Source organism: Brienomyrus brachyistius, chromosome 20 (genome assembly GCF_023856365.1).
Source record: "Brienomyrus brachyistius isolate T26 chromosome 20, BBRACH_0.4, whole genome shotgun sequence".
NCBI lineage: Eukaryota > Metazoa > Chordata > Actinopteri > Osteoglossiformes > Mormyridae > Brienomyrus > Brienomyrus brachyistius.
In genome coordinates, this window is record NC_064552.1 from 10,018,257 (window position 1) to 10,031,772 (window position 13,516).

Sequence of the window (13,516 nt, forward strand, 5' to 3'; positions counted from 1 at the left end):
AATACCCCTCCCACACGCTTTAAACACATGTAAACTTATTAAAACACACTTTGTAAACACATATGATATGTGGATGTCGGGCTAAGGATATGAGTGACATAATAATAATAATAATATGTAATGTGTATATATATATATATATATATATATATATATATATATATATATATATATATATATATATATACACACACACACACACACACACATCGCAAAGAACTGTGATGTGTCAGGGAAAAATCTGCGATATAGCGGGGGAGCCATAGCTGAACCGCGATATAGCAGGGGATCACTGTATTTGGGTAAACTTTTTGTTTGCTATTTGTTGGCTATTGGGAGGATCGACTCTGATCAAAATGGGGCAGAGCCATTTATTTTATTTATATGACCCAAGACATGTTTATAATTCATTAGTAAATCTGGAAAACAGATTGAACTCTCATTTTCCAAAAAATACAAAACAATGTAACAATATTTCGCTAATAAGCGCTGGTAAGCTTCACCACTGGCACTGGCGATATTAGACAAAGGTATATCAGTTATCGATCAATTTCCTGAGGCAGATATATGGAGATGCAGGCAAAATGCATTGAATGTAACAGAAGTACAAAAAGAATTCCATCTGCTCAGTTTTCGCTCCACTACTTTCACAGTATGTCCTTTCCCCACACTTCTGAGTAATTTCCAAGTTAGCGTCTGTGCTTGTAGTCAATCAATCACCAAGATATCGTTGTAAGCTCCTCCCCAGTACTTCGTATTTGAACGAAAAGTATGGAGTCAGTAGTAGGAACTAAAAAGGAGTTCTGGAATAGCCTCCAAGGAACCACAATGGGGTCAAGTTCTTGTGATGCTAGCTTGGCAAAAGTACCTAGTTCCGGAAAACGGTTCTGGTTCCAGAAAAAAGTTCCTTGCAGTGTACAAATGGAACATGCATTATATGTGAATGATAACCAGTTGAACTGTATGCAGATGGGAAATAGATGTGCGGGGGTGGGGGGGGGGGGGGGGGACTAGGGGAGGGGGCTTACAGCAGTCCTGCTTCTCACACACATTTTCAAACTCTCTCATACACAGTATTGTAGCAAGGTTTAGAGTCATTCTAAATAAAGTAGACATCTCTTTTAAAACAGCTTTTAATGACGGCCCACTGCCAACGTTCAAACTAACAGCGGCACTGGGGAGGCTGAAATTTACAGGACATTCAAACTCAAGGCAGACGCTAACTAAAACATAGGATATGCACACGTCAGTAAAACATTACACAGGTGTAATACTGTACTTACTATTTATGACATAAATGCATGAACAAATTCATAAAGTTGAAAGATTAACTTACAATAGTGGCCATAAAGGGCATTTTCTAATATGGGTATTTATCATTGGAGACCCCCCCATGTAAAATTAATTCCCCCCCAAAAAAAAAATATAGTGTAAGGTCACGGGGCACCCAGAAGTCATACAAGATATTGTCAGTCCCATTAGTTACTGTTTGCTGACTGCATTTATCACAGTATCATCTCTCTCTCTCTCGAACATCCCTGTACACTCACATCACATTCACATGTATTATCACTGTGTGCAATAGCTTGTGTGAGAAAAATGAAATCAATCAGGGGCCATTGTCTGTAACTTTATTACAGTAACTTTCCTCCTCTTTACTGAGGCTCTCAGTGGAAAAACAGCTATTGAAAACATACAAATCATTTTTATCCTGTCCAAAACTGGTCATCAAAGCGTCTCTATGCTGGATAGTACTAGGTGATTCAAAGCAAGAAATTATGCTTTATTATACAAATACTGTTGAATCATAAGTTTACATTGCATCACAAAAATTACAATAAGATTTGTATAAATCATCCAAAGGTAAAGGTACGAAGTGTGGTACTATATTGCTAAGGGCACTTTTCCACTGCACCGGGTACTTTTTTGAAGAACCACCAGAACTACAGTACTTCTTCTGTTTTCCACTGGCATGAGAACTGGTACCGGTGCTGAATGACATCATCACAACAAGGTGGAGTATTTTTAAATAAATTTTAAAAACATGCAGATCTCGCATCGTAAAGACCGCGATAGTCAGCTGATGTGAGATCAGGCTTCATCATCCTGTCCAGACATCATAGTGCAGGGGGTTTAAGTTTCACTAAAACATTTTATTCAGTTGTAGGAAACGAAACTTATCAAGCTTTGCAGTTTTAATGATTGTTCGTTTCCAAGATTATCTAGTGTATGTTTAAAAAGTTTACTCCTACTGCTTTTGCATGAGCTCTGCATTCGCTCTCCAAGACAATCACAATCATTTTCATCCTTAGTGTTTAACTCATTCTTAGATGGGTTAGCAAGAAATGTATTTTACAGTCCTTTTTTGCTTTATAAATACCCCAGAAAAGAATAATCTGTTCTTCTGACCAGTTGTCAATTAAAATTTGAGTCTCTTCTTTTGTCCTTGTGTCCATTATTACTTTTTTTCTTTTACTTAATTTATCGTTGTTTTCTGTATCGTTTACTTCTTCAGGACAGCAGATGTTTTGTTTCTTTGTTTGCTAGAATGGTTATTTGCACAACCAAACTGACAATAAACACATTTCAAAGTCCCGCCCCAAAGTACCGAAAAAGTACCCCAGCTGGTTTGGTACTTTGCCTACTGCTACTTTTGGGTGCCTGACTGGAACCCGGTAAGTACCAAATTTTTACTACCAAAATAACGGTACCTGGAGCAGTGGAAAAGCGGCCTAATTTGTTTAAATTGACCATTTTCTTAGTTTTGGGACTTATTTTATAAGTACAAAACTTTCTGTGCTTATTGAACTTTTCCACAAAAATATTCAGATGAGTAACACTGTAAGTTGCTTTGAATAAAAATATCTGCAGTTAAGCAGCTAAATGTAAACATCAAGGCCTAAACAAACACTTTATGTAACACGATAATAAAATAACCATTTCATTCATCACATCTCATGTCACTGCTAATCTAAAAATAACATCAATTGCACAAAAAAACACCTTATACTTGATATGACACATATCATTCAAATAATTCAGGAAATTTAAATGACACTGGAATTTTTGAAAAACGAAAAAGCAAAGGCAGACCCATTGGTACAAACTGTACACCTTTCCGTAAACATTTATTTCAATTTTGACCACACAAGATGCTGTTTTCCCCATAAAAGTAGATTGTAGCAAGGAAAACTGGCATCTGCAATTATCAAAAGGTCACCCAAAGTTTTCTAATAATGTTACATTTGTAACATGTATTAAATGTATAATAAACAGAAGTTTAAAAATGTATGGAAGTGCTAGGCAGGGTGCTCAGGATTGTCCATATTTACAGATGCAGTTTCTCTGGGATTCGGGTTAATTAACTTCTTAAGTCTTTCTGCATTATCTTTTTTGCCTTTTCTTTGCAGGAACCTGATGAGCTCTGGAAACGCTTGGTTCAGCCCTTTTCTTTCGTACCAGTCCCTCAGTATGCTGTAACACTGCTCCTTAATGTTCTGTGGGTGTTCAGTGATGCGCATCTCTATCTGGGTCTCCCTCACGCCCGACCCGATTGCCAGCTGTTTAACCAGCTGCGGTCCTAGTTCTTCCACGATGTCGTACAAGTGGTTCGAGAGGTCGACACCTACAGAAGGTCAGGAGATTCCAGGTTAACAGCAGACCACTCCGTAAAACAATAAATCACCTTTGTTAGAGTTTAAGCAAATCTGGGATTGTGAACTGAGGTTATATTGGCTTAGTCTGCAAGCAATAATATTATGCAATATTTAATGCTAATAGTCATAAATTGTAGTAAACTAAGTAAAAACAAGTAGAAAAGAAAAAAATATGTAGAATAGTGTACTAACCTGGCACTAAGGGGACTTCCTAGAAAAGACAAATAAATTGCACTAGTTACATTTAAATTTTTGCATTTTTTAGATTAGATTTATTATCTATTATCTAATATTTATTTTGAAAAAACAGGCATACAGACACCACTAAATATTCTATATCAATGTTTCTTAAACTTGTTGGACCAAGTAGCACTTTGGATCAAGCGATAGCAGACTAATACCAGATGGTTGAAAATTGCCATGATTGTCGTATATCACCTGGGAGCACTCCGAGTACATTCATTCATTCATTAACCTTTATTTTAGCGAACAAAGCATTAAGAGCAGTTTCTTATTTACGATCACAATGAGTACCACTATTTGAGAACCACTGGTTGAGTTTAGCGTAGATTAAGCTACTTAGGGTGCTTGTTTATCGTTTTACTATTTTCTGTACTTGCTGGCTTTAACAGTGAGAAGAATATAGAAAGGAAACGTGCCAAGATACTCCCATTACTGAAATATGAGTATTGAAGACTAATTTGCGTACACATCACAATTATTGTTGTATTAGTAAAAATTTTATTCCTAAAAAAGAGTGTAAAAAAAGCAGTGGGATAGTCTGATCAGAGTGGAGATATAAGTTGCAGGTTTTCATGAGCTACTTTAAGATCTGAAAACTATATATAGTTTATTAGATAAGTAGCATAATAAAGAAAATATCAAAATGTAATTTAATTAATCATGGCCGGCATGATGGTGCTGGGAACCTGGATTCCGTGTGTGTGGAGTTTGCATGCTCTTCGCGTACTCCGGTTTCCCCCCACAGTCCAAAATCATAACTGCCCATATGTATGACTGATTGGTGTGTGAGTGTGTCCTGCAATGGGTTGGTGCCCATTCCTGGGTTATTTAATTAAACTAATTTTTTAACAATTATACTAAATTAGCTTAATAAGGATGTGGCATGCGTGTAAATTCCCTCACACAATTTTCTAAATATTCAACCATACACATATTCAGTTCCACTAGACATTTTTACTAAATATTCAACCATATACATGCAAGCATGAAATGTTACCTACCTCTGGATTACTCCTGCCAGCTCCTATTTACAAAAATGAAGCAAATTAGATCTATGTATATCTAAAATTAGATTTTTTTTAATTACACTTTGACGGTCATTATGCACTTATGGCACTTGCTGTTGCTAATGGTACTTACCGCTTCTCTTCCAGAAAAATTCAAGTACAAGTACAAGTACAAGTACAAGTACAAGAAAAAGCAGTATCACTATGACTGGAACAATCCATTTATGATGGATGTCACCTAAAACAGACAGAAACTATTCAACATCACAATAAAAAATAATAATCAATGAATACAACAAAGTTAACACTGGACTAAAACAGGGGTAGGCAACTCCAATCCTGGAGTGCCGGTATCCAGCAGGTTTTCTATCCTACGTGGATGAGTTACTGTCTGCCTGAGATCAGATGTGGTTCATCAGAGACCAGGTGGGATGGAAAACCTGCTGGGTACCGGTGCTCCAGGATCAGGGTTGCTACCCCTGAACTAAAACAAGCATAACGACACATCATTGCTCCAGAAAACAATGTCCAAATAGAGGAATGTGTTTTGACCAGTGTTTCCCAACCCGATCCTCGGGAACCCCCTGACGACCCCTGCTTTTCTTCCCTCTCAGCACTCGGCCAGACACTCCACATTTTTGCTCCCTCCTACAGCAAAACGTAGACTGTCTGTGGTTCACCGAGAACCGGATTGGGAAATATTGGTTTAGACGGAAAGGTCAGAGGAGAGAACCTCGGTTACATCATCTGTGACAATTAATATTATAGCTGATATGCAGGAAGATAGTCTTGACTGACTGATCGCTATTTGGCCATGTATATAAACGCATGTTGTGTGCTGTCATTTGATCGACATTAAAGCATTCTCACTATATAGATGGCTATCAAACATTGGGATTATAGTGGAAAAATATTAGTGGTGTTTCCACTTGTCACCCAGTACCTGTGCCTGATTATTATTATTTTTCAAATTACAGCCGTATAGAGAAGCATGCAGGAACAACGCATCAGCAGTGTGTGCGTGTGTGTTTACAGAAAGATCTGGTGTTTACCGAAGGGTTCTCCGCACACGGTGTTGTTTGTGCCTGTGCAGGGTGCAAGGATATCATGGCCCTCGCATCTTCAAGCAGAAGAAAAAAGTTATTTTTCAGACCAAGACAGTAATACGATTTCAAACATTCTGAAACTGCTGACAGAACAAGAAGGAGGGACTCTCTGAATGAGGAAGGAAACCCATGAACAAACTCAAACTTCTGACGCATGCACATCTGGGGCTGGGAGTTGAAGCCCCAACTTTGGAGATCAGTAGCATCCACTGAGCTGCGTCACCAGCACTTAATAGGTGCCAGAGCTCAGCCCCTGAACCACTGGCTCAGTGCACTCGGCAATCTTGCACCTCTCAGGCCCCCTCCATCACCTCTAACACTACACCCGACATCATTAATTAATTTGAGTTAAACTGGAACAAATGCAAACTGAACTTTCGAAATGTATAAGAAATGTATATATTTAAAATCATTTGTGTTGATATACATTGGCCTAAATTACGTTTTGCCTGTTTGACTTTTGATCTGAAAGGGAAAAATACATTTTACATCCACAATAAATGCCAGAGTTACTGTAAAATACTTAAAGCGAAATATAGACATAACACAATAGAGCAATAAAGCCATTGGAATCCAATGAGAGCGGAAATGAACCGGAAAACCTGACAGAAGAACAAGCAGAGACAGCGAGGAGAGGAGCAGCGTTTGTGGACGCTAATGCTAATGGGAGCAAGCAGAGACAGCGAGGAGAGGAGCAGCGTTTGTGGACGCTAATGCTAATGGGAGCAAGCAGAGACAGCGTGGAGAGGAGCAGCGTTTGTGGATGCTAATGGGAGCAAGCAGAGACAGCGAGGAGAGGAGCAGTGTTTGTGGACGCTAATGCTAATGGGAGCAAGCAGAGACAGCGAGGAGAGGAACAGCGTTTGTGGACGCTAATGCTAATGGTAGCAAGCAGAGACAGCGAGGAGAGGAGCAGCGTCTGTGGACGCTAATGCTAATGGGAGCAAGCAGAGACAGCGAGGAGAAGAGCAGCGTTTGTGGACGCTAATGCTAATGGGACCAAGCAGAGACAGCGAGGAGAGGAGCAGCGTTTGTGGATGCTAATGCTAATGGGGGCAAGCAGAGACAGCGAGGAGAGGAACAGCGTTTGTGGATGCTAATGCTAATGGGAGCAAGCAGAGACAGTGAGGAGAGGAGCAGCGTTTGTGGATGCTAATGCTAATGGGAGCAAGCAGAGACAGTGAGGAGAGGAGCAGCGTTTGTGGACGCTAATGCTAATGGGAGCAAGCAGAGACAGCGAGGAGAGGAGCAGCGTTTGTGGATGCTAATGCTAATGGGAGCAAGCAGAGACAGCGAGGGGAGGAACAGCGTTTGTGGACGCTAATGCTAATGGGAGCAAGCAGAGACAGCGAGGAGAGGAGCAGCGTTTGTGGATGCTAATGCTAATGGGAGCAAGCAGAGACAGTGAGGAGAGGAGCAGCGTTTGTGGACGCTAATGCTAATGGGAGCAAGCAGAGACAGCGAGGAGAGGAGCAGCGTTTGTGGATGCTAATGCTAATGGGAGCAAGCAGAGACAGCGAGGGGAGGAACAGCGTTTGTGGATGCTAATGGGAGCAAGCAGAGACAGCGAGGAGAGGAGCAGCGTTTGTGGATGCTAATGCTAATGGGAGCCAGCAGAGACAGCGAGGAGAGAAGCAGCGTTTGTGGATGCTAATGCTAATGGGGGCAAGCAGAGACAGCGAGGAGAGGAACAGCGTTTGTGGATGCTAATGCTAATGGGAGCAAGCAGAGACAGCGAGGAGAAGAGCAGCGTTTGTGGATGCTAATGCTAATGGGGGCAAGCAGAGACAGCGAGGAGAGGAACAGCGTTTGTGGATGCTAATGCTAATGGGAGTAAGCAAAGACAGCGAGGAGAAGAGCAGCGTTTGTGGATGCTAATGCTAATGGGAGTAAGCAAAGACAGCGGGGAGAGGAACAGCGTTTATGGATGCTAATGCTAATGGGAGCCAGCAGAGACAGCGAGGAGAGGAACAGCGTTTGTGGATGCTAATGCTAATGGGAGTAAGCAAAGACAGCGAGGAGAAGAGCAGCGTTTGTGGATGCTAATGCTAATGGGAGTAAGCAAAGACAGCGGGGAGAGGAACAGCGTTTATGGATGCTAATGCTAATGGGAGCAAGCAAAGACAGCGGGGAGAGGAACAGCGTTTGTGGATGCTAATGCTAATGGGAGCAAGCAGAGACAGCGAGGAGAGGAGCAGCGTTTGTGGATGCTAATGCTAATGGGAGCCAGCAGAGACAGCGGGGAGAGGAACAGCGTTTGTGGATGCTAATGCTAATGGGAGCCAGCAGAGACAGCGAGGAGAGGAACAGCGTTTGTGGATGTTAATGCTAATGGGAGCAAGCAGAGACAGCTGAATGTCTGAACTTACTTGTCACAAGAATGGCACTGACAGTTATCCTGACAGACCCCCCAATATCCTTGCATACACCTGCATTTTGTATTCTGGAGTTTTGTACATTTCTCTTCTGTTTCCTGATGCACTGGAAGAAAAATTGAATAAAGATCTCATCAGCTGATACAGAACACCAACACTCGAATAACACGGAAGTTCTGACTGAAATCTCTTATGTGTTCTACAATCATACACGTTTAAAGCCGAATGGCAATTATTTGCTTTGTTGATATTTGAAAGCTTTTAGGCTTAAAACCAAAAAAGAAAATTCCGACTACTGAGTTCAAATGGCACATGATAGGGACACCCTAGATAAGACATCAGTCAATCACAAGGTAACCAATCAGATACTACCACACTATGGCAATTTAAGGATACCATTTCAGCTACCCAGCTTTTTGGACAGAGGACCCGCTGAGCCACAACCTCACACTGTTTAAAAACAGAAACAATTCTCTCTTTATGGTACATACCGTTTGCATTGCAGGACCGACATCGCTCACATTCCGTCCCGCTATTGGGCTTTTCATAGTAGGTGTTTTCTTGACACGGCTCACACTTTGTCTGAACATTTATCCCACAGTTAGTTTTGACATAATAACCTATAAAACGGAACAATAACACAATATCGGTCAATGAGAACCACAATGACACCAGCCATCTTGGGGAGTTTTCACGAGAGTTTCCCAAAACACACAGGCCACAAACGGCTATGTGCATCACATGTGGGATACCAGTCCGCCACAACAATACAAGTACGCATAAACACACGCTACAAACAGTACAGGGAAACCAGCGCACCCTTATGTCATTTTTAAAATTACATTTAAGCATGAACCTTCGGAGTAGCAATGGAAGCAACAGAGTATTTCTGCAAAACTTCACACAGGAAATCAGATTACTGCTTTCCTTAACAGAGTACATCAGTCAATTACAATTAAAGTACACTTCATATTTAAGTATACACTTATAACTCGGGGGGTGGCATGGTGGTGCAGTGGTTAGCACTGTTGCCTCACACCTCTGGGACCCAGGTTCGAGTCTCTACCTGGGTCACATGTGTGTGGAGTTTGCATGTTCTCCCCATGTCGTCGTGGGGTTTCCTCCAGGTACTCTGGTTTCCCCCCACAGTCCACAGACATGCTGAGGCTAATTGGAGTTGCTAAATTGCCCCCAGGTGTGCATGTGTGAGTGAATGGTGTGTGACTGTGCCCTGCGATGGGCTGGCCCCCCATCCTGGGTTGTTCCCTGCCTCGTGCCCATTGCTTCCGGGATAGGCTCGGGACTCCCCGCGACCCAGTACGATAAGCGGTTTGGAAAATGGATGGATGGATGGATGGATTTATAACTCGGGGTCAAAAGCACCATTATAGATGATTCTTACCAGGTGGACATTTACAGCATTTTTCCCCTTTGTATACATAATCACCATGCTGGCATTCCTCCCTTTTCACACGTCTTCCCTCACGAAGGGAATGAAAAGAAAATGGTGTAGTCGAATGCAAAGCGATCTGCAAATACAGAAAAAGAAACGTAAAGTAGCCTAAAATTCCCGCCTCCCGGAAACTACTGGTTATTATTATTATCAGGCCTACTGTAACAATTTCATGAACCAAAAATGTATTTTAATTGGATTAATATAAGGTATTAGTATATATTTTGAAATACATAGTTTTGTAAACATTATTTTAGCGAAATTCAAATAGGCATAAAGTGAAAGTGAAAGTGCAATGTCGTCATTTATCATTAACTGCATAAACTAAATTTATATATATAAAATATATAAAATATAGATGCATGATAATTCTGCGTATGTAAAATCCCATTTCTTTGTAAAAATAAAAACTTGATCGTCGTACTTAAATAAAACTTTAAATAAAAATTACATGAGAATACAGCAAAGTGCTCTTACCTGAATAAAAAGAGCTAATATAAGCAGTCCACATTTCATTTTCATGAAAAACAAGCCACAATAATTAAAATAAAATAAGAACGGGTCGCAAAAAGCGCTAGCACACGGCCAGAAACTCCTCCGGTGTAACGAAGAGTCTCACGTCTCTCCTTGCGATCAGCAGTTTGGCGTTATTTCCAGCTTGTCCAGTGTATTTCAGTCCGCATCTGTTTCCCCCGTTTACGTATGTCGGGTGTGTTTCCCAGTTTGCCCCAAATAAAGCCCTGTGTGATCGAACACCGTCTACCTGACTGATTCCCCGATCCTGCCCGCTCGCCTAACACGGATCACAACAGAAGAGGGCGTGGTTAGCAAAGTAAGTACGCATAAGGCTGTATGAACGACAGTAAAGAGGTTGATTACATGTCTATTTTTATTTATAATATAGGATCTTTATCAAATCCTATCCGACCATGTTAAAAAGTATTTAAAAAAAACAAGGAAGTTCATCCCGTTGTCGGATGCTGTCAGTTCACCTCTTCATTATTATTTTCGACTGAGCTGTCTATTCAGTGCTTCTTGTAAGGTATTGTATTTGTAGTTCACAAATTGTATTTAGTTCACATTTCATAGCGAAATGATTTTAAATGCAAGGAAGCTTGTCGTGTCGGAGGAGGCGAGGAGGAGTGAAAACCCCAGAGGGTGGTTTGGCACAGAGAACGCCCTACCTCCCCCGTAGGGGATTTTATTAGGGAAACCACAGAGGGGAGTAGATACTTGTGTAGATCTACGTGGAGATCGGACTCAGAACACGCGACAGTGTCGGAATTGGGGAACGCAGAACAGTGAGGCATAGGCGTCAGAACCCCCCCCCCCCCCCCAACCCCCCCTTCATGAGGCCTGCCCCCCACCACACACACACATGCACACACACACACAACTATGTCATTTTAAATACTATTGTAGTGGCTGAAGGACTAGCAATGTTTATTATAGAGCAGTCCTCCCACCCCTTATCAGCCGATCTCTGGGGATTTAGAGATAGCAGGAACGTGGGGTACCTGCAGAGTGGGCAAAAGGAGAAGCGGCAGCCTCCACACAGCCCTATAATACTGGAGAACATTAATGGTGTCTCTCTTTTGATTTTGATAGTATTGGATTCCTGTTTGAGTTTGGTGTGGGCTCTGGCCGTTTACGGTTCATTAAAGGTCTCATTTTTTGTGATACGCCTGTTGCGTGTTCATTACAATATGTACTGAAATCCAGTGGCGGAAAACTGTACAATGGGCCGTGCCCCCCCACCCCTTTCCAAATTCACACTTCACATATGCCAGTTGCAGACGATAAAATTTAAGTAGCCTCCAAATATCGTACCCGTCATACACTGCAGTTGTTCTGAAATCCACAAACATGCTTTTTTTCGCTGTATACTCTCAACAACATATATAGTTTGACAACAAAATATTACTGTACAACTATTACATTTCAAAATTAAGTGTAGTACATTGCTGTCTCGACTCCAACCGTGCGATTGTACACATAAAAATGAGAGAAATAACAGTAGCACGTTACAATTTTTTTATAATATGCCTGACGTCAGCACGTTAATCTTTGCGAGTGTTTTGCATTAAGTGCCAAAATGCAAGGTCGCCATATCCCACACATCTTGCGTGATACTCACGCTCACACAAGAAATCTTACGGTATATCTATATTATTCCATAATAATCCTAAAATTAACTAAATCAAAAGCTTTGCGGTAGTTTTGCAGACCCTCCAGACTATTTAGAAAGTAATAAAACTCTTATATAGATGTTAATGCGTGTTCTTGTCTTGAATTGAAAATCTGCCAGCCGCGGCTGACCAAAGTTGGCACCCAGGAATAAAGTGGCAAGAAGGAAAACGGACATACAATGGTATGGCATACGCTGTTTTTCGGTTTATTGTCTCCACCAACAATAAAATGAAATTTTCGCCCATGCGGAGGGCCGCATACAAACACTGGTAACGAGGAGTACACGAAGGGCAGATGGTAAGTTAGAGGAAACAGCTGGATCGATATACCCCAGCGAAAGGGCATAGGATGGCCAGCAGTGACCTCTGGTGGCTAAAAGGGAACAGGACGGGGTTCAGGGAGACAACACGACACTTGTAATGGTGTCAATTTATTCTTTTTTAAATTAAATTAAAGCAGCTCCACTAAGATCAGCCAAGACTCAGGCTGAAGTAAAGTCTCATTTTATAAACTTCGAAGAACACATTTGTTTTCCAGCTAAGGGCGTAACTTTGGTTTGAACCTTGAAGGGGGGTAAGGGTAAGTATCCACCCATTTAGGGGGAGACATGATTATCGGGGGGGGGGGGAGTATTGGCCGGTTTTGATTATTGGGGGGTTACATCCTCCACTCCATCCATAATTTGCGCCCATGCTTCCAGCAGATGCGACTTCATGCGTATCAAATGTCCAATAATTCAGGCAAATATGGAAATGCAAAGTACACAGCAGGTACGCCACTGTAAGGAAACACTGACATTAGTCTGACCCAGATTGCTTTTATATATATATATATATACATGAATAAGACCTCAATATTTCATTTTGGAAATCTGGTGTCTTATGCAGGTCTATGTATACGGCTCCTCGCTCTGTCATGCTGCCAGCTTATCGTTTGGGGGAAAAAAAAATCACATTATGCCTGGGTAATCCCAGGATTTACATTACAGAGAGATTTGTGAAATACATATATGAAATAAATGTACGTGCTACAGCTTAAACGTTGTATTCATACGGTGTTTTATATTTACAGAATGTCTTAATTATAAACCATGCAGCACGCGAGCATTCCCCTGTAAGGAAGCTGTGACGAAGTTAACGCTGCGATTAAAAGGCAACTTCAGCCAAGGAAGAAGACGCTCTTAAAAAGACAAACGAATCGGAAGCTGCCAATAATTAGCAGGCTTCAGCCTGGTAATATGCTGGGGGGAGTGGGACTGGGGGGGAGCGTACCACTAAACATGGTTACGATCTCCAGAGTGACGTATCTTCGTGAGGAATTTCTACGTACAAGTGTTCTGAGCGTACTGTAAATCTTTACAACTGCAACAAAAAAAGCAGCGCCCATAGGACAGCGTTCTCAGGCTCCACCTTCCAGGGGAATTACTTTCCTCCCTTACATGCCTAGAGAACAAGCAGCCTGCCAAGTCTCTGCTTATTTACTGAAT

The 13,516-nt window shown here is 41.5% G+C and overlaps 1 protein-coding gene across 1 annotated transcript; it reads right to left on the bottom strand.

The window, feature by feature from the left end:
• Positions 1 to 1,617: 1,617 nt before the first annotated feature.
• Positions 1,618 to 10,852, bottom strand: LOC125715866 (tumor necrosis factor receptor superfamily member 6-like). Its single transcript, XM_048987893.1, has 9 exons — positions 10,318 to 10,852; positions 9,790 to 9,916; positions 8,879 to 9,007; positions 8,382 to 8,493; positions 5,959 to 6,026; positions 5,040 to 5,144; positions 4,901 to 4,923; positions 3,849 to 3,867; positions 1,618 to 3,625 (listed from the first exon to the last, which is right to left on the bottom strand). The coding sequence occupies exons 1-9, from the start codon at positions 10,360 to 10,362 to the stop codon at positions 3,300 to 3,302; spliced, it is 954 nt and encodes a 317-aa protein (XP_048843850.1). The 5' UTR covers positions 10,363 to 10,852; the 3' UTR covers positions 1,618 to 3,299.
• Between the last annotated feature and the right edge of the window lie 2,664 nt (positions 10,853 to 13,516).

What these genes read in the sequence shown, in the direction of transcription:
- LOC125715866 (XM_048987893.1), bottom strand. Translation starts at nt 10,362, where the DNA reads ATGAAAATGAAATGTGGACTGCTTATATTAGCTCTTTTTATTCAG. An exon ending in ATGCTGTAAATGTCCACCTG is followed by an intron (nt 9,008 to 9,789) that starts GTAAGAATCATC and finishes TCCGTTTTATAG; the next exon opens with GTTATTATGTCAAAACTAAC. An exon ending in ATTTTTCTGGAAGAGAAGCG is followed by an intron (nt 4,924 to 5,039) that starts GTAAGTACCATT and finishes TTTTGTAAATAG; the next exon opens with GAGCTGGCAGGAGTAATCCA.